At 40.1% G+C, this 20932-nt stretch overlaps 1 protein-coding gene across 2 annotated transcripts in view; it reads left to right on the top strand.

Moving 5' to 3' along the window:
• Positions 1 to 20932, top strand: part of Mettl9 (methyltransferase like 9) — a 53311-nt gene that overhangs the window by 4326 nt on the left and 28053 nt on the right. For both annotated transcript variants that reach the window (XM_008843825.3, XM_008843824.3), the window contains exons 2-3: positions 9188 to 9378; positions 14254 to 14463. In XM_008843825.3, coding sequence (XP_008842047.1) covers positions 9188 to 9378; positions 14254 to 14463 — 401 coding nt within the window. The remainder of the gene's footprint in view (positions 1 to 9187; positions 9379 to 14253; positions 14464 to 20932) is intronic.

The raw sequence follows: 20932 nt of genomic DNA, 5'->3' as shown, positions 1-20932 counted from the left end.
TATAAATATATCCAAATGAAAAAAAATACTTGAATGTTTCAGCCAGAGTCATGTTGTACTAAAAGACAGATTGGGTTTCCTGTCCTTTTACTCATTTACCCTGTGGAGGTCGGCGGAAGTCAGGCATGAGTTAACCATGCTTCAGGGCACCAGCAGCCAACTAGCTAGCCAGATGGACTTTGATGGATTGGTGTCTCTGCTTTGCCTTGCATTCTGGAGGCCTTTGCAGCCGAACACTAAAGACCTTGGAGGTTTCCTTCCTTACACTCTGTGCTGAATCCCTTAAACAAATGTGTTTGCTTCACTTTCACAGAACACTAGAATACCTTTCTTCTGCTGAATATGCTAGGGTATGTTCCCCTTTGAAGATGTCCTAGAAGACCTTAGTAGCCTCTAGTAAAAAGACTTTATTCTTTGGATCCTCTGAAGCTTTGTTAAAATCTGAGAAGTATAAACTACTAAGCATGAGAGAGTATTTGAAATGACGACCGCCAGTTACATATTTATTAATCAAAGCTGAAGCAACTTGATGAATTTGTGTAAGTTCCCCGAGGGAATGTGAGGGCACCTATCATCATGTACATTGAAATCATTACCAGAATCTCAGGTTCATGCTGTTTGGGCCAGAACTGGAGAGAGAAATTCTCAATCTGTCATGGCCTTGCCCAGGACGGTGTTAAAATTTATAGAAAAGATGAAACAAAGCCCAGAGATATGCTTGCATAGATTTAGCTGTGGTCCTAAATGATCAGCAGAAGGATGTAATTCTTCTAGACCATGGACTAGGGCTCTGGAGCCTGGCCATTTTCACTTAGTGTAGTATTTTCTGTAGGAATACTAATTCCTAGGTTCCCTATTACATAGTCTCAAGTAAAGAGATACTGAGTTGATAGAAATTTCTAGAAAAAATGGTGAGTGGTTTGCATAAGGAATGTGTCAGTGGTGAAATTTCAGAACTGATTTGATTGCACTGTGAAATCTGGGAAAGAAATCTTTGAATCCTTAGCTTTGAAGATTGGAGTTGATGGCTTGCTCTGACCACCTCTGTAATTGGAAAGATTTTGTGTTCATGAGTCCTGAGCAGTGGAACATTTCTGATTTTTTCTAGTAGCACTACATGCCTCAGGTCTTTGGTTACCCCTCTCTCTCTCTTTCTTTCTTTCTTTCTTTCTTTCTTTCTTTCTTTCTTTCTTTCTTACTTTGTCTAAAGAACTAAGTGCCATAAAGCAGGCAAAAATACTTTGTCCACAACATATTAGCAGCACATGAAGATTTAAGATACCTTTTTACTGTGTTCTCACTTACAGTACCTTTTTTTGAGACAGGGTCTCCCTGTAGCCTCAGATGACCTGGAACTCCCTATGTAGACCAGACTGGCCTTGATCTCCCAGAGATCTGCCTGCCTCTGCCTCCAGAGTGCTGGGATTAAAGGTGTGCGCCACCACACCCAGCAGGTACCCATTTCTTTTGAGAATAACTTGGGTGCTCAGACTGATAGTGTGGCCATTTCCTTAGATAAGGCTTCTCTGACCAGCCAGCCTTTCCCTCATGCAGTAGTGACACATGGACAGTTACTAGGTTTTTATTGTATTGTTACACCTCCTAATCTTCATAACTGCTCTTTTATACATCTCCCCTTTACAGATTCAAGATTGAGGCTAAGAGAGACACTCACTCAAGAGCATAGTTTATTAGATAGGTAGAGTTGGGTTTTGAATATAGCTTTGTCTCAGTTAAAGGCTCAAGCATTTTCCATTGCTTCATGAAACTTCTAGGAAACTGTATATTCTCTGAAAGGTATGTGAAAATGGGTTTGCCTTCTTAATAGGAAACTGCCCCAACTCTAGTGGGCCTCTGTGAAGATACTAAAATTAGGTGTCTGTGTGTCTAAGCTAGTCCAAGATTTTGCGGTCTGTGAGTTTGACAGCTAGTACAACTTCTTGGAGTTATGGTCTTTGTCTACTTTGTGCATGCTTTGGTAAAGCTTAAAGTTGGGGGGAGTGTCTGACTTCAACAAATACTTCAATTTCCTATTGCTCACTGGCTGTCCAACAAGATGGGGTCAGAGTCCACACGTTTTAGGGTTTAATCCCAACCAGACTGCCACTCACTCTAGAGGCCAGCTACAAGTTCCAGGCCCCCAAGCTGCAGTGCTTCTTTTCAACTAGGCTGTTAGTTTAGGGGTTCCTACAGCCGTATTTCCTGGGTTCGATAATTTGCTATACTGATTCCCAGAATCCAGGCACGATTGATGAAATAATTGGCAGTTGATGACAGATTTTAATCTTTACCACTTTTGCTATCCTTGGAGATGAGGGATAAGGCTGAAAATTCTAGCTCTCTAATCAGAACTCTTTTTTTTCCTTCCTGTTTTGAGAATCATCTTATTTGTATTCAAAAGATATTATCACCATGGAGATTTTCAAGAAATTTTAGGAGCTCAGTACCTGGAATGTGGAGGAAAAGACCAAATATTTATTTTTATTATGTCATGTTATCTAAAGCCAATAAGCTGGGTTTGTAACTTTCAAGTTCTCCTGGTGTGCCCAGTTCTCTTTTATTTTGAAATAAAAGGCTATTGTATGTCACGTTTGACTAGTGGAGAAATTCCAAAAAATAATTTTAGAAAACCTTTTAACTTTGTCCTATACACTGACAAGCAACTATAGTTTTATAGAAAAATTGCATTTCTGCTTTGAAGAAGTGATTAATCAACAGAGATTATATAAATATTGAGATTATGTGCCTAATGAAGTTTTTAGTGTGTGTGTGTGTGTGTGTGTGTGTGTGTGTGTGTACACAAGGACCAGAGGACTGTGTTGGGTGTCTTCCTCTATTACTGTTTGTTTTAGTCCCTTGAGACAGACGGGGTCTCTCACTGAAACAGGATCTACTTGTTTCTAGCCTCTTAACACTGGGGTTATAGGCACATGCAGCCATGCCTGGCTTGCTTTTTTGTTGTTGTTGTTTTTTTTTTTTTTTTTGTTTTGGTCTTTTTGAGACAAGGCCTGCCTGTAGCCCCAGATGGCCTGGAACTCATTTTGTAGACCAGGCTGGCCTCGAACTCACAGAGATCCACTTGCCTCTCCTGGGACCATCATGCCTGGCTCTTGCTCTTATTTTTTTAAAGACAGGGTTTCACTGTATAGCCTTCTTGGCCAGAAACTTACTATGTAGACCAGCTGGTCTTGAACTCAAGAGATCCACCTGTCTCTGCCTCTGCCTCTGAGTACTGGGCTGAAAGGCATGTGGCACACGACTCCTGGCCATTCCTGGCTTTATGTGGGTGTTTAAGATTCTGGCTCACATTCTTGTGCTTGTATAGCAGGTACTCTTACCCACTGAGCCATAACCCTAGCCCATGAAGAAGGTTTTGAGGACACTATGACCTCATATTCCATTACTTTGATTCAAAAATATTGTCAAAAACACCAGGATATTGGAGAGATGGTTCAGTGGTTAAGAGTTCTTTCATGCTGCTCTTCCAAAGGACCCAAGTTTAGTTTCCTGGCACACACATCAGGTGGCTCACAGCTGCCTATAACTTCAGCTCCCAGGGTATACATTGCTTCTGAGCTTCACGAACACCTGCGCTTATATATAATTTAAAATAAAAATAAAATCTTTAGTGGCTGGAGAGCTGACTCATCATCTAAGAGTACTTGCTGCTCTTGCAGAGGACTTTGGTGCAGTTTCTAGCATCCACATTAGGCACCCTGCAATCACCAATCACCTGTAACTACAGTTCCAGGGAATCTGACACCTTTTGAACTCTTTGGACACCAGAACACACATAGTGCACATACGCACATGTAGGCATTCACATATGCGCATGCACACATACACACACATGCACACACACACACATGCACACAAACAGACACAGACACAGACTCACAGACTTTCATCTATTTTATATATTTTTATATATAAAAAAAATAAATCTTTTTTTTTTTTTTTTTGGTTTTTTGAAACAGGGTCCAGCTGGCCTGGAACTCACTATGTAGACCAGGCTGGCCTTGAACTCACAGAAATTCGCCTGCCCCTGCCTCCCAAGTGCTGGGACTACAGGCATATGCCACCACACCCGGCAAAAATAAATCTTTAAAAATACCAACATATTACTGTCGTCCACCTGGATTGGCTGGCTGTTACTATCTTTACAGTCTTGTAAGCCTTGTTGCAAGTAGCAAGCATATTGCTCGTTATCATAGTTTTTAGATGTTTAATTGTCACAGCCTACTATACTTGGCACCAGTAGGTTGGTTCAATTTCAAAGACTGGTTAATAAGCTCATGATTAGAGCTTTAAAGGCAGATCATAATAAATGCTTTTTTGGACACTGTGGTCTCCAGCTTAGCAGTTCAGCCCTACAGGCGAGCTGGTACAGTCTTTCCACTGTGACACTAAAGAAGCATGGTACTTTGTTCTTGCCCAGTGTACCTTTGTGTCTGTCTTCTTTGAGGAGCATGCATTCAGAGAACTCAGAGAACTGGGTGCAGCAGCTTCGGCACTGATTTTCTCTCTCTCTCTCTCTCTTTTTTTTTTTTTGTCTTTTTGAGACAGGGTCTCTTGCTTATTTATAACCAAGATTATAGTCTCATTATTTCTTGTTTCTTTTAGTTTCGGATTTTATTTTTCCCTTGGGAATGCAAGTTCCCTGAGGCCAGTGGGTCCTTCCTTTTAATTTAATCAGCAGCAGTCCCTAGACTATAGATAAGCTGAGGTAGTTAGGAAACACTACTGGATTGCCAGAACAGTGACATTTTCTGGCGAGTCCATGTAGAAGCTCACTAGCAGTGACAGTTGTACCCTGGGAACATTTGACAGTGCCTGGGACATTTTTGGGGTTGCCAGTTGGGGGCGTGCTATTGGTTTCTCATAGGTAAAGCCAATCCATGAGCAAGGATTATCAGGGCCCAGGTGTTGGTGCCAAGGTTGAGAAATGCTGGCCCATAGGAATTTGTTGTCCAGATCAGATTATCTTTTCTTCAGATTTGTCCAGACCACCTTCATTGGAGAATAGCCCTGCTTTTTTTTTTTTTTTTTTTCAAGCAGGCAACTGGATAGAGTTAAGTAAGGAGAACATTTAAAAGTTGCTCTTCTAATACAGTAACATGAATGGAAGCTAGAATCAACTGAAGCCACCTTGGGACTCCAGACTCCCATTTGTTCAGAATTTATGAAGTTTAACCTGGCTGTAGTGGCTCATGCCTATAATTTCAGCACTTGGGAGGCTGAGGCAGGAAGAACACCTTGAGTTTGAGTTCAACCTGGGCTACATAGTGAGTCCAGGCCATCCTGTGCTACAGGGTGAGTCCTGTCTCAGAAACCACCACCACCACCACCACTACCACCACCACCACCACCACCAACAACAACAACAACAAAGCTCTGTGGTGTAATTGCAGTGTAAAGATTTGCTAGGTGCCTGGCCCTGTGGGTGCTCCTTGCCGTTGCCTGCATGTGTGGCAATGCAATTTTGTAGTGTGCGTGGGTAGCTTTAACCACTGTTTGCAAAGTTAGGTTGAAGAACCTTGTAGAAACTTTGGAGTTTGAACATTGAGAAACCCAGTGGCAGCTGTTTCTGTGGTCGTCCTTAAGTTTCCTTCATGATTTTGTTAAGGGTGCCAATTCTGCCTATTTAAATTTCCTGTGGTCTTAACAATCATGACATGATAGACAATTATCATTTGTCTTGTCTGCCAGACTGTGAAGTCAGCCATTGTCCCTATCTTTATGACTCTTTCCATCTATAAGGATGGATGCTGAACATGCATTATGTGTAGTTACTCCATTCAGCTGGTATACATGTTGCCAAGGAGACACATGAGCTGCATGGGAGGGTCTTACAAAGGGGACCCTGACTACTCTGAAAGTTCAGGGAAATTTGAGGAAATGTTTAAGCTGGGTTACATTAGTCAGGTGAGGAATGTAGTGGGCAGAACAAACGTCGCGTGGAATAGCCAGGGAGAAAGGAGCCTCCAGAAAAAGAGGAGAGAACTGCTGCGACAAAGTGAGAGCCCAGCACCACGGTAGTCAGTGTCATGATGTGAGGCTGTGGATGGAGAATGGACAAAAATCTTGTAAGGCCTTGTTAGTCATATTGAACATTTTCACTTATTTTATGACTGCGAAGTAGGGCAGTGACATGATTAGACTACATTTACATTTTACATTTTAAGAGTTTCTTCTGGGTCATTTAAGTTTCCAGGCTGGTTAATTTCTTCATCAAACTGTCACCTACATTTAGGTGTGTTTGTCGTGAAAACAGTTTTACTGAGGTAAAATACACATACCATAAATTGTGTATGCGTGTGCGTGTGTTGCACCCAAAGTGGGTGTGGGTAATGCTCAGAAGATAACCTTGGATGACATTCCTCAGGTGCTGTTTGCTCTGTTACTTTTTAAGACAGTCTAATACTAGCCTGGAACTTGCCAAGTAGACTAGGCTGGCTGGCCAGCAAACCCTAGGGATTTAACTTGTCTCTACTTCCCTAACACTGGGATTACAAAGTTTGTACCACTATGCCTGGCTTCTTCTACATGAGTTCTTGGTATTGAACTCAGGTCCTCATGCTTGTAAGGCAAGCATTTTACCAACTGAGCTATCTTCCTAGCCTTCCTAAAAATGTAAAAGTATGTTATTCAATAATTTCTAGTATATTTAGCTGTCATTATGGCTATCTAATTTTGGAAAAGTTTTTATTACCAAAGAGAAACCTCATGCCCATTAATAGCTACAGTCCGTTTTACTGTCTCCTTGCCCTGGACCTGGACAACAGAATCTGCTTTTTGCCTCTGAATTTCCATATTATAGACAGTTGGTATAAGCAGAATTATATAACGTGTGACCTTTTGTGACTGGCTTATTTCACTTAGCATAATGTTATCAAGGCTTGTCTTCGGTGGAACATGAATCAGTACTTTATTCTTTTTTATGGTTGAATAATCTTCTGTTGTGTGGATCCGCTACACTTTTGCCTACCAGTTGATGGTCACTTGATTTGTTTGTGCTTTTTGGTGATGATTAATATCTTTGTGGACTTGACTTTGTATCATGCACATGATCAGGAAGGCTATAGAATCCTTCAAAGAGAAGAGCTTCACTCCTTTTTATTCTGCAGCACATTCCTTTTAATAATCACTTTGTTTCTTTTCTGAAAAACTTGTGTGGTATTAAGATTCAACCACATGTGTTAGTGTTGATGAATTGAGAAATACATTATTAAAAACTTGTATTTTTTTCTTGGTGCTTGAAAGCAGTATTAGCAGTTAATGATGTCAGTTCTTGCTTAGTTTTGAAAGTCAGAATCCATTGTTATTCTGGTTGTCCATTTACAAGTGGATGCCGAGAAATTCATAGTTTCTGAGTTTCAGTTGGTTGGCCTCTTGCCCATGTTAACAGAATGCCCCTGATTGCCTATTATCAAGGTGATGGATTTTATCTTGATTAGTCATTTCAGAGAGTGAAAACTAAATAAAGTCAGAGTGGCTTCAGTATTTCAGAGTTCAGAATGTGTACAAGGTCACGGGTACAATAAAAAATGGTTTATAACCTGCACTGGGGCATAGCTTCAGGCTTAGTAAGTATTATGGATTAGTAAATGATTAAGCAAGAACATTTCCAGACCAAGGAAAAAAAGTGTAGATTGTGATGTAGGTCAGTTTATAGCTTGTCCTATAGAGCAGGGAAAACAAGGAGTTTTATGTAAAGTCCAGGTAGTTTTGTTAACAATAGTTAAATAGCAAGTGAGCATGAATTAGTGATCAGAGAGGTTTGATTTATCCAGTTTGGGGTACCGGATGTATAAAGGATGAATCTTTGAAATTTAGTGTGCTTTTTGCTTGTTTTTGGTGGTTTATAACTGGTCCCTTTTAATGTTAGTGCCAGGAATGTTCCTCAAACTTGCATTTAGTAAGCTTGGGATGGCTTTAAAATAAGGTCCATTAATCACATAAGGAGTCATGGGACACCTACTGCAGGTAGATGGTCAGATTTGTCAGGGTTAAGCAAGTTACTCTTGGGCCAGTAGACTCCTTCATGGGTAAATTGGTTGTTTCATAGAAGATAATGGACAGATAGTAACTGGTGTGCTGCAGTTTTCCTGTTGTACATAATGGACTTATATGTGTCAGACCATACTAGAGGAATCACTGCTGTTATCACAGGTGTAGCTGCGTGCTTTGTTCTTTTGAGGACTGGCCTGTGTTATCTTGTTTAATCCTTATCGTACTGTGAGGATAGAGACCAGTGTTATCTCTTGTATGCTAAGGAATGAGTAGAGGCTTCAATTAAGTCACTTGTACAAGTTCACAGAGCCAGGACTTATTTGGGGGTCTGACACTAAAGCTGCTGTACAGCCCACTTCACCACTTCTCTGGTGCACTCACTCCAGGGAGATGAGAGACATGTGTTATGGAAGTTTCATTTTTATCTACAATTGTTAGATTTTGTTCTAAAAAATGTTTGGGCTAGAGCCTGTTCTGGAAACCTTTTCTTAGCATGTTATCACTTGGTTTCATTGATTACAGTATGAACTCAAATAACTTCTTCAGCTTTCTTGAACTTGATCTTGCTATCTCTAAGAATTGCTGGTGGGTGTGACAAGCATACCCCAGGATGTCTAAGGGTCTCTTCCTTTATACCTTTGAAGAAGACAGGCAACCTAATCTGCTTACCAGAGTGCTAAATTCTGCTTGCTTTGCTGTTGGTTTGGCAGGAGGTTTTGAGGTAAGTCCTTGTAATTCTGTGACTGTTCTATTTCAACACAAAGTTAACAATGCTAGCTGTTAGCCTCATGATGGTGAGTGATGGTGAGTGAGTCCCCTTGGAGGAAGTGCTTCTGTCTCAGCTGTGTTGTGACAAGCATTTGAGTCAGGAGTTGGAGCACTGATGACCTGGTTCTACACGCTGCTATGCTGTGTGACCCCAAAACCTTCTCACCCTCCACCCGGGAAGGGCTTTGATGAGAATGAAGTGAGAGGTCATGACTGAAGAAGTCTTTTATACTTTGTAGGTCATGTGGGCATAAAAGATAGTGACTGACCTTAGTTTAGAGTCATGCGATTATAATATTTGAAGATCTTAAATTAGATTTTAGGCTTTTGTTTTTAAATTTAGATTTCTTAGGTAGCATATCAGCTATGTTTTAATTTTTGTTCTTTTTTGTTTGTTTGTTTCTAGTGGTATGTGTGCAACAAAGAGAAATTATGCGAATCACTCCAGTCTGTCTTTGTTCAGAGTTACCTTGATCAAGGAACGCAGATCTTCTTAAACAACAGCATTGAGAAATCCGGCTGGCTCTTTATCCAGCTCTATCATTCTTTTGTATCATCTGTTTTTAGCCTGTTTATGTCTAGAACATCTATCAATGGGTAAGTGAATATTGGACATTTCCCCCAACCTTTATCCTTAGGTTTAAAAAAAGGAAAAAGAAAGGTTATCTTGTTCCAGATATTGACTTCCTCAACTCAACACTTGTCAAAATTTGTGGCAGAAGGTCCACTCTTGGAGCTTTCTGCACTTAGACTTTTAAGAAATTCGCCAGGTGTGGTGGTACGCACCTTTAATCCCAGCACTGGGGAGGCAGGGGCAGGTGGATTGCTTTGAGATTGAGGCTAGCCTGGTCTACACTGCAAGTTTCAGGCAGCCGGGGCTACAGGAAGACCCTTTCGCAAAGCAAAACAAGCTGGAGAGATGGCTCAGCCATTAGGAGCACTGGCTACTCTTGCAGAGGACCTGGGTTCGGTTCCTGGCACCCACGTGGCAGCTAACAAGTGTTTGGTAACTCCAGTCCCAGGGGATCTGACGCCCTTTTCTGGCCTCCGAGTGCATTGCATACATATGGTGCCACTTATATACATGCAGGCAAAACATTCACACACATAGACTAAAAATAAATACATAAAATTACAAACAAAATAAAATAGACCTTTTAAAAAATTCACCATAACTTTGCAGATAGCATCATTGATCTGTATTTCTGTGGTCAATGCATTTCCTGCTCTGATTACTTGGGAACCACCCGGGATCATGCTAGAGTATGGATTTTGAGTCAGTCTCAGGCATGACCTGAGAGCCTGCATTGTTAACAACTTTCCAGGTGATGCCAGTGCTGCTGCTGCAGGCTGCTAGCTGTGAACCTTGAATAGCAAGTCTTAGAACCAAGCTTTTAAGCAGAGGCTATAAGCCTTTAGGCTGAGGAATAAGATCTTAACCACACTTCCCATGGGCAAGGGTTTTTTTTGGAATCTAATTACTCAGCCCAACAGTGGGTGACAGCTTGTTTGAAGAATCTGACATTCATTTTTACATAATGTCTAGGCTCACCAGGGTTTTGTAAACTTGTTGTGGAATTCTCTGTCCCTGGAGTGGTTCCTCCATATAAATCCACAGAAAAGACTTTATAAATATTATTTATCATTTCTAGCTAAATTTTTAAACATGCCCAAGGCTCTAGAATGAAGAAAGCCAAAGAAAAAGGAATTCAGGCATGATGTTTAAAAGACCCTGCTGGACTACTCAAGCTAGCATTCGGGCCCACTTATCCTTCCCCTTGAGGTTTGGAGGAGTTTGTGCTGAAGAAGGTCTGGATCCCTAGTCTATCACCCGCTCCTTAAATATGTTTTTAGGCACCACAAGCCATTTCTCAGGATTTCTTACTTGTTTTTCTCCATTGTTTATATAAAATTGCCTTACATTTGCTTCAACAGACATTTGTTATTTTTGTATTGGGAGTTGAATTTATACAACTTGGTTTGACATTTTGTTCCTAAAAATGATTGTACTGAATTTCGATCCTTTATCATTTATTCTGTCTTTGGAAATCAGATGAAATCAGATGAGTCACCACAGCAGATTCTTTCACTTTATGGGGGTTCTGTACCTCTTTGGAAGTGATAGAAAGTAGAAATCTTTTTTTTTTTTTTTCTTCAAAATGCTTACATTCAACACTTTACATGTAATTTTGGAAGTTTCAAAGTGAATTACTTCTCCCTTCATCTACCTCTTGGAACCCACTTAAAATTCTTTGCTTTAGCCAGGCGTGGTGGTGCACACTTTTAATCCCAGCACTTGGGAAGCAGAGGCAGGCGGATCTCCGTGAGTTCAAGGCCAGCCTGGTCTACATAGTGAGTTCCAGGACAGCTGGGACTACATAGGGAGACCCTGTCTCAAAAAGACCAAAAAAAAAAAAAAAAATTCCTTGCTTTAGAATTTGGTAGTTTGGTCAAAGGGAAAATATAATTAATAAATACTTTTGGCTTCTCATATCTATAACTCTTCTGTCTGTCTGTATTAATTTTAAAGATAGAGTCTCAGTATGTTGCCCAGGCTGGCCTCAAGCTCCTGGGTTCCTGAGCTCATTGTGCTCACTCTTGCATACTATCTTAGCTGCCTAGCTCATTCTGCTGTGGGCTTGTTTTGGGGGGAGTTTTATTGTTAACTGAGTACCCCCCACCTTCCAAATTGTCCTCTTGCTCTGTGTCCTGTTATCAGCTCAAAACTCAGTTTTGAACCCACTAGTATTATCTGCCATGCAAGAGCTGTCAACTATAGAAATAAACAGTTGGGGACTAAAGAGATGGCTCAGTGGTTAAGATCACTGACTACTCTTGCAGAGGACCCAGGTTCGATTCCCAGAACGTACATGGTGGCTAATGGCTGTCCATAACTCCAGTTCCAGGGGAATCCAATGTCCTCTCACTCCATGGGCATTGTATGACACAGGTGCACTTATATACATGCTGGTAATACACTCATACACATAAAATAAAAATAATAAAATGTATATATAAAAAAGGAATAAGCAGTTATGATAGAACCTTCTTGAATCAAGATAGTTATCAAACTTTTTTCATGGTGGAAAGGAAAAGGGCAAGTGAGGAGAAAAGGTGTTTTTGGTTTTTTTGGGGGGATATGGTCTTGCTGTATATCTCTGGCTGGTCTTTGGCAGTTGTGATTGCTGGGATGACAGGTGTGCCTTCATAGCCAGTTTTAAAAAGGTTTTGTTTTGTTTTTAGTTGGTGGTACTAGGGATTGAATGCTTTAAACATTTGAGGCAAGGACTCTACCATAAAGCTATATTCTCTGGAGAGACTTGATAGCTGTTTTCTGTTATTTTATAAGGAAGAGGTGCATCTCCTCTGTAGACTTTAAATCTGGAGAGCACTTGGATTGTGGCTAGAGGACCTAGGATGACTATAAAGGACTAAAATAAAGCTACAGACCATATAGATTTTGATTTCTATCTATATCTATAAAGTTAGAGAGCCTTGTTTCTTAATAGTTTGTGTTTACCAAAAACCTTGTATTAGGCTAGGACAGTATTTTCATACTTATTTGGCTGATTCTGTTGTGTGAGCCTTCCCTACACTGCAGGAAGTTAAAAGCTTTTTGGGTCTTGCTCAGTAAATGATACTCTTCCTCCTCAGCCTATTGTTAACTCCTTAAAGCTTTTCCATTGCCCTCTAGAGGCAGAGTTGGTTCTGGCTGACCAACTGGGCTCCTGAATTTTGCCTTATTTTTTGACAGTGTTAATCTTTATGGAGCCTCAAGTGCTAACCTCTACTACTTGTGTTATTTGCAAACATGGTAGTACTTTCCGCATCTCTTTCTGGTGTCCTTACATATAGACCGTTGAGGTAATTTTGTGAGCCCTCACGTCAAATGACCTCTAGCACTGGAATTTTATTAGTATCAAGTCAAGGTTCCTCACATTCTAAGGACATGGTTTGGGAAGCTTGCCTTATAGCTGGGAAAGTTTAAGCAAAATATTTTGTGATTATCTTGGTCCTATGGCATGAAGTCAGCATCACAATTCGAACCTTGCCTCTTCTCAGCGGTGCTGCCTGCAGCCTCTTCCTGCCCTCACTGGATCCTGTATGAATTGTGTACAGCTGTTTCAGCAAGTTCAGTCCCTTTTTTCAGATATGCCTGTTTTTTCCACTAGCAATGAAAACCAGCTTAGGATTAATTATGTCTTTTATGAGATATGATTTTCTTTAGTACAAAGTTGTAGTTCTTAGCTAGTTGTCTCTGGGGTCTTCTCTATTCTTAGTCCCTGGTCTTTTAGCATTTGTGTGGAACAGAGGACTTACTGTAAATATATTGTTAAATTTGTTTAAACTTTTTAATGGCCTTAATAGCAAAAGAGGAAATTTATTACATCAACTGTGTAATTTTTATGTTTTTTGGAAGCTGGTCTTAATCACAAGTACCATGTTGCATGTATCTTTCCAGTCACTATACAGTAAACCTGTTTTACATTCTGATTATTTCCAAAAAGTGGCAGAAGATACAGATTTTCCTGCTTCTTGTACCGGTATTTTTTAGAATCTGAGAAGGAATGGTCCCAGAAACTGCTTGAGGTTACAGAGAGAATCTTAAAAGTGGGCTGGTGGTAGCTCCAGGGCTTCCAACTTCATTCCGACAGCAGCAGCTGTCTGACTGCTTTACACTGTGTTGGAGTCACTTCACCTAAAGAAAAGATTGTTCTGCTTAAAGGAAGTTGGAGAATCTTGGCCTCAGACAAACCCTGACCCAGGATTTGAGAGTAAGAAAATAGGTTGTAGGGAGGTGTGCATTTCCTCCTCCGCCAAGGCTTGCTTCTATGAGGTGTGGTTGAGATGTTAACTGCTGATCTGTGGGTTCTGTTTGATGCCCATTTAACTTCTGTCAGTCTCTCTTTTTAGTCATTACTATGATTTTTAAATACTTTTTAGGACCTTTATTCAATTACAGGTCTCAGTCTCAGCTAGCTAACATGGATATGGATCTACTTCCTAAAGCAAATTAACTGATCTCGTAAGGATCACTTTTCCTTTTTTTTTTTTAAAGTGTCTTATTAAAACTCTGCTATACAAAAGCTATTTTTTCAACTCATCCATTGTTTAGGCCCATCTTTCTAAATGGCCCAATTGATTCTTCTGCCTACTGTTATTGCTTAGTGCTGCATTCTGTTAGCCTGACATCTTTTAAACTGGTTCCTTACATTCCTCCTTTAATTTCTTCTTTACTTGCCCTTTTACCATTTCCATACCTTTTGGAGTATTATTTGCAAGTGTAAAGACAAATCATGGTATCTTTACATGATCATTTAGCAAACTTGCTTTGTAGCCATTAAAAAAACAGTATCTATTTTAATCATTATTTTATAAAGTCAAAAGGTTACTGATGCTGTTTACTTTGTGTATATAGAGAGGTCCTTAATTTGCACAGATACTTCAATTTTTGTCCTTTTTCCCCCCTAGGTTGCTAGGAAGAGGCTCAATGTTTGTGTTTTCACCAGATCAATTCCAGAGACTGCTTAAAATTAATCCGGACTGGAAAACCCATAGACTTCTTGATTTAGGTGCTGGAGATGGAGAAGTCACAAAAATCATGAGCCCTCATTTTGAAGAAATTTATGCCACTGAGCTTTCTGAAACTATGATATGGCAGCTTCAGAAGAAGAAATACAGGTATTTGTTTGAGAGATGTGTGGCTGTGTTGGGTACATTTCCTGTTTTTAGACGTATTTCTTCTTGTGTTGGGAATTGAGCCCAGGACCTTGTGCTTACTAAGCAGGAACTCTACTTCTGTATCAGATCCCTAGAGAAGTGAATTGAGAACGGTTTCCATGGTTGAAAATCAGAAACATAGTAAAGTGGAAATTGAGAGAAAAGGAATTTTTCCATGGCAGTGTTTTTCTGAAGTTAGAATCTGGCATTTCCACATATTCTGTTTGGTTTTTAATTTCTAAAAATAATTTATTGGGGTTGGAGAGATGGCTCAGTGGTTAAGAACACTGGTTGTTCTTGCAGAGGACCCAGGTTCGAATCTCAGCACCCACATGGCAGCTAACAACTGTCCGTAACTCCAGGTCCAGGGGATCCAGTAGCCTCGTCTGTCCTCCGAGGGCATTGCACGACATGGGTGCACTTACCTACACGCAGGCAATACACGCATACACATAAAAATAATAAATAAAATATTAAAAAATTTTTAATTTTATTTGTATTTTATTAATTTTTAATTTTATGTGTATGTGTGTATTGCCTGCATGTATGTAAGTGTACCTGTGTCATGCAGTGCCCATGGAGGTTAGAATAGGGTGTTGGATCCCCTGGAACTGGAGTTATGGACAGTTGTTAGTCATGTGGGTGCTGGGAACCAAACTCAGGTCCTCTGCAAGAGCAGCCAGTGCTTTTAACCACAGAGCCAGCTCTCCAGCCCCTCTTTGTTTTTTCAAGTGTGGTAAAATACATGTAATGTGAAATTTGTCACTTTCATAATTTTTAAATCTATAATTAGGTCAGTAGTAGTCTTTTGTATTATTCGTCCTTACAGCTTCATCTTTTCTAACTGAAACTCTCTACCAACCAAACAGTAATTCCCACTCTTTCTTCTTTCCAGCCCCGTAATCACCATTCTACTTGTCTCTGAGAGTTTGACTATGTAAACACCATCTATGAGGAATCACACTTTCACCCTTTGTGACTACCTTATTTCATTTAGCATGTCTTCATGGTTCATGTATGTTATAGCATGTGCTCAGATTTCCTTAGTGCTGAATGCTGCTTTCTTTGTTTATTTTGATTGGCGTTTGAGTTGCTTCTGACATTTGTCCATTGTAAGTAGTGCATGAACACAGTTATACAAATTTAAGTCCTGACTTACTTTTTGGGTGTATGCCTAGAAGTGGAATTGCTGTAGCACATGTTAAGTCTGTGTTTAATTTTGAGAATTCACTGTACCTTTTCCACAGCAACTATACCATTTTATATTCTCACTAGCCAGTTTCTTTACATCTTTGACAGTAGCTGGTATTTCCTTTCTTCTGTCTTTTTTCTCTTTCTCTTCCTCCCAGTCTTCCTCTCTTCTTGGAGTTCCTTTCCTTCCCACTTTTTCTTCTTGCCCACCCCCTTTCTTTCTAAAATATAACCGTTAATAATGATGGGTGTAAAGTGCCTGCTTTTAGTTTGCACACCAAACTAAAAGTGTTTGAGATACTTAGGAAACAGTATTTATTTAGTATGAAGTCTGTGGGTTAAGAGACTGCTGATGGAACCTGCCTCTTCATTAGTCACTTTTCTGTTGCTGTGATAGACACACTGACCCAAGCAATTTATAGAAGGAAGGGTTTATTTAAGCTATGGTTCCAGAGGAATTACAGTCCGTCATGGCAGGGAGGCATGGTGGCTGGAGGTGGCTGGAACAGAGCAGCAGAAGTGAAGCTCTCACATCATCATGCAGGCACAGGAAGCAAGAGAGCAGCTGGAGATCTGGCAAGGCTTAAGAACTCCCTAAGCCCACCCCCAGTGGTGTACCTTATTGAGTTATATACTCACTAACGTCCCTATCCGTGTTTCTGCTTTTATAGACTAATCCTAGTCTTAATATCCTTGTAGTTTTGGGAGTAGGACCAGACTGAACATTTGGAAAACATGGAGATTTTTAACCTGGAGAAGGGAGAGACAAAGGAGGAATGTGAGAGGGGAAATTACTGTAAATATTTGATGGGGATTTTATATGTAAGGAAGGAGTGGGTGTCTTTGGTATGATCAGGCACAGCTAGGCTTCTGAAGTTGAGTTACACATTAGGAACCTCAATTTTATAGCAGCCTTAGCTACTAAGTCCCTATTGTTGGCAATGTTAAAATAGCTATTAGGAATGTTATGTAAGAAGGACCTTATGTAGATGTGACTTTGAATGACGTGATTCTAAGGTCTACCCTTGTTTCAGCCTTAGTTTATGTCCTGGTGGATATATATGATGATAATTAAAATATATTCCTTCAATTAGAAATCAGTTCATTATATCTAAACTTACAATACTTTGGTCTTTGTTAAAACAATAGCTTAAGTCATGCTGGATTCCTAATATGTCCCCTTTTCTCCCTACTTACAAATCCAGAACCCCAAACCCCAGCAGTACTCCAGAGGCAGAGGCAGGCATGTATCTGTGAGATCAAGACCAGCCTGGTCTACATAGTGATTTCAGGCCAGCTGGAACTGCAAGGAGACCTTGTCAAAAACAAAACAGAAGGACTCCCACCCCAAAATAAAAACCATGCATACACAAAAAACAAGGCTAGTGAGATGGCCCAGTGAGTAAAGTGGCTTGCAACCTGAGATTGATCCCTGGGATCCATGTGGTAGAAGGATAGACTTGACCCCCAATAAGTTGTCTTCTGACCTCCACACATGTAATAAAAAAACTAAAAACAAAAATAGGCTGGAGAGATGGCTCAACAGTTAAGAGCACTGGCTGCTCTTCCAGAAGACCTGGGTTCAGTTCCCAGTGCCCACATGGTAGCTAACAACCGTCTGTAACTCCAGTTCCAGACTGGAGATCTGACACCCTCTTCTGACCTATGGGCATTGTGTGCATGTGGTACCCTTATATAATTCAGTCAAAACACTCATACACATAATAAAATAAAATAAACCTCAATGCTTTAAAGTGGTCTTAGGGGCTGGAGAGATGGCTCAGAGGTTAAGAGCACTTGAACTTAACACCCACATGGTGGCTAACCACCGCTTATAACTCTAGTTCCAGGGGATCTGACACCTTCTGGACTCTGGGTTTTGCACAGCATGGGTTTACTTACATACATGCAGACAAAACACTCATACACATAACATAAAGATAATAAATAAAATGCTTAAAAAATTAAAGTGATCTGAGGAGGGAGGTTAATACTCCTTTTTTATTTTTAATTTTTTCATATTTTATTTATTTTTATTCTATGTGTATGCGTCTATTGCCTGTGTGTAGGTAAGTGCACCTATGTCATGCAATGCCTGTGGAGGACAGAAGAGGCTGTCAGATCTCCTGGAACTGGAGTTATGGACAGTTGTTAGCTGCCATGTGGGTACTGGGATTTGAACCCAGGTTTTCTGCAGAAATAGCCAGTGTTCTTAACTGCTGAGCCATCTCTCCAGCCCTTAATACTCCTTTTTCATTTATTTGTTTTAATGAAGAGGTCTTAGAGATCAAAGTGTATAGATCCATTCATTCTCAGTCTGGTAGACTGGCCGGGCTTATTCACAGAGTAATTGTGAGGTTTTTCCCTTACCTTATGTGGTGAATTAGCCAGGATCATTCACCCGAGAAACATGCTAGGAGAGTCTCCAGGCTGTAATTTCTATGCCAGCATTGTGCACTTGGACAGGCCACTCCTTTTGTTTTTGTTGCAAAAGAAGAAAATTCTAGCAACTTATTAGGATTCCTGGGCAGTTTGAGTGTGGCTGCTAAATTCATTTTTCTTAAAGGAACCAAATTTATAAGTAAAAACTTAAAAAAAATAATGATACAGGTTGAGCTGCTGTAGGCACAGATTTAACTATCCTATTAGCTATTAATTACAGCATTAATACTGTGACTTTTGGTTCAGAGCATTATTTCTGTATTAAATTCCTAACATGGAAACTGTCTATCTGCTGCTAATTCTGAGGAGAATTAAGTGAGAGATTATTTCAGTAAAATATACTGATAGTGTTTGGCTTTTCTTTCATTGTAGAACTCAGATTTATTTATTTTAATCAAGTGTATAATTTATTTGTTTTTGCAATTTTAAGTTGTTTGAATAAAGCAGTAAACAAATATTCCTTTCATAGTTCATTTCATTGTTTAAAATGGGAGCTGATGACATATAGGTCTTGAAAGAAGATTCTGCATAGCAGTGCTTGGAAACTTCTTTCATGAATGAAATCTAGTTTCTGAAATTGTTATTACAGTTAATCTCACTATGACAGAATGGTTGTAAAATTAATGCTCTACTTGTTTCAAGGAATATTTAGTGCAGTTAGACACCTGTAAAACAAAGGAGCCTGGCTAATTTCTTGGTTTTAGAATTGTTTTGAGGAGGCTTTAGTTTTATAAAATTATGGCTTGAAAAGAAGGTACATCTGAATAGTTTGTGCTCCTTTCTGTTCTGCTACTTGGAGATTCTGTAAATAATCAGCCAGGCATGGTGGCACATACCTGTAATCTCAGGCTAGGAGGCTGAAGCAGGAGAATCATCCATGAGTTTGAGGTCAGCCGGGGCTACACAGTGATACTCCATCTGAAAAATTAAAATAAGAAAGAAATATTATAAGATAAAAGTGTCATAGGTTGGGGGATATAGCTCAGTCAGCAAAGTGCTTGCCATGCAGGCTTGAGGACCTGAATTCAGCATCCCAGTACCCAGGTGAAAAAGCCAAGCGTGGTGGCACCTGCTTCTACTCACAGCACTCGGGGTGGAGACAGGAAGATTCCTGCAGTTCACTGGCCCACCAGCCGGGCCTAATTGGCAAGCTTCGGACCAATGAGAGACCCTGTCTAAGAAAAAGCCATGGTGAATGGCACTTGAGGAATCCAAGGTTGACCTCTGGTGCACACATGTACAGACATACACATACACAGACAAACACAGACATGTACATACATGTACAGACATGTACATACACAGACACATAGAGTAAAATCTGTCATTGAGTTTTCCCAGAATCTCCATTGTACTCATACTAGAATTTAAGATACTGCTGTTGAATTGTTCGGCTTTATTAAAGATTTGTGTTCCAAATAACCTTTTTCATGTTTCTTTTTTGGTCTTATAAAGTAACACATTAAGGATATAACCAAACAAGAGTAAAAGACTTTTGGTATAAAAACTGCCCTTTTTGTAGATAATAACATTGTAAAGGGGGCCTAGAGAGATGGCTCAGCCGTTAAGAACACTAACTGTTCTTGCAGAAGACTGGGTTCAAATCCCAGCACCCACATGGCAGCTAACAACTGTCCATAACTCCAGTTCCAGGGGATCCGACAGCCTCTTCTGTCCTCTGTAGGCATTACATGACACGGGTGCACTTACCTACATGCAGGCATAACACACATACACATTTAAAACAAAAACATTGTAAAGGATGGGGGTGGGGAGTGTATTGAGAGTGATTCTTTTAGCCATGTTCTTCATTTATAGTGGGATTTTTTAGTTGTTTTTTTGTTTTTGATCTTTTTGAGACAGGGTCTCCCTGTAGCCACAGCTGGCCCGAACCTGCTATGTAAATCAGGCTGGCCTTGATCTCACAGAGCTCTGCCTGTCTTTGCCTCCTGAATGCTAGAATTAAAGGTGTGCGCCACCATGCCCGGCTTCATTTATAGTTTATAGCATGTCTTGTGCTTTGTGATTTCCTGTACAGTTACTTAGATACAGAGATTCTAGGTTGTCTTCTGGGGACAGATGTACCTAGGAATAGAAAACACAAATACATTTTTTTTTTTTTTTTGTCTTTTTGAAACAGGGTCTCCCTGTAGCCCCAGCTGGCCTGGAACTCACTACGTAGACCAGGCTGGCCTTGAGCTCACAGAGATCTGCCTGCCTCTGCCTCCTGAGTGCTGGGACTATGGGTGTGTGCCGGGACTATGGGTGTGTGCCACCATGCCTGGCTTGATTTTTTTTTTTTTAATTTAATTTTTGTTTTACGTGATTGCTTTGCCTTCATGTGTACCATGTGTGCCTGTGCTCTCGGAGGTCAGAAGAGAGTATTGGAGCCCCAGGAACTGGTGTTACAGATGGTTGTGAACTGCCATGTGGATGCTGGGAACCAAACCTGGGTCCCCTGCAAGAGCAGCCAGTGCTCTTAATCACTGAGCCATCTTTTCAGCCTGAATAATAAATTTTTTTAAGACTAAATTATAATGTTAAAAAGCTGGATCTTAATTGTCTGATATTTAAGAATTTTAATGTCTTAGGTTCCTAACCATTTTTATTACCTTATATTTTCATAATTCCTTTTTTTAATGGAAGTTTTAAATGTTTTAATATTTGTAAGTGGGGCAAATTTAAAGAAATATGGTTGCTATTTCTGTCTTGCCTGGTCTTTGTATTATTGCAAAAACAAATTATAAATATAGATTTTGAGTCCACATTGATTTAGAAAATAAAGTTAGAGCCTTTA

The sequence above is a fragment of the Nannospalax galili genome, unplaced genomic scaffold, assembly GCF_000622305.1.
Source record: "Nannospalax galili isolate Female #2095 unplaced genomic scaffold, S.galili_v1.0 scaffold381, whole genome shotgun sequence".
Lineage (NCBI taxonomy): Eukaryota > Metazoa > Chordata > Mammalia > Rodentia > Spalacidae > Nannospalax > Nannospalax galili.
The sequence above is the reverse complement of the archived record's forward strand: the minus strand, read 5'-3'. Positions and strand labels throughout refer to the sequence as shown.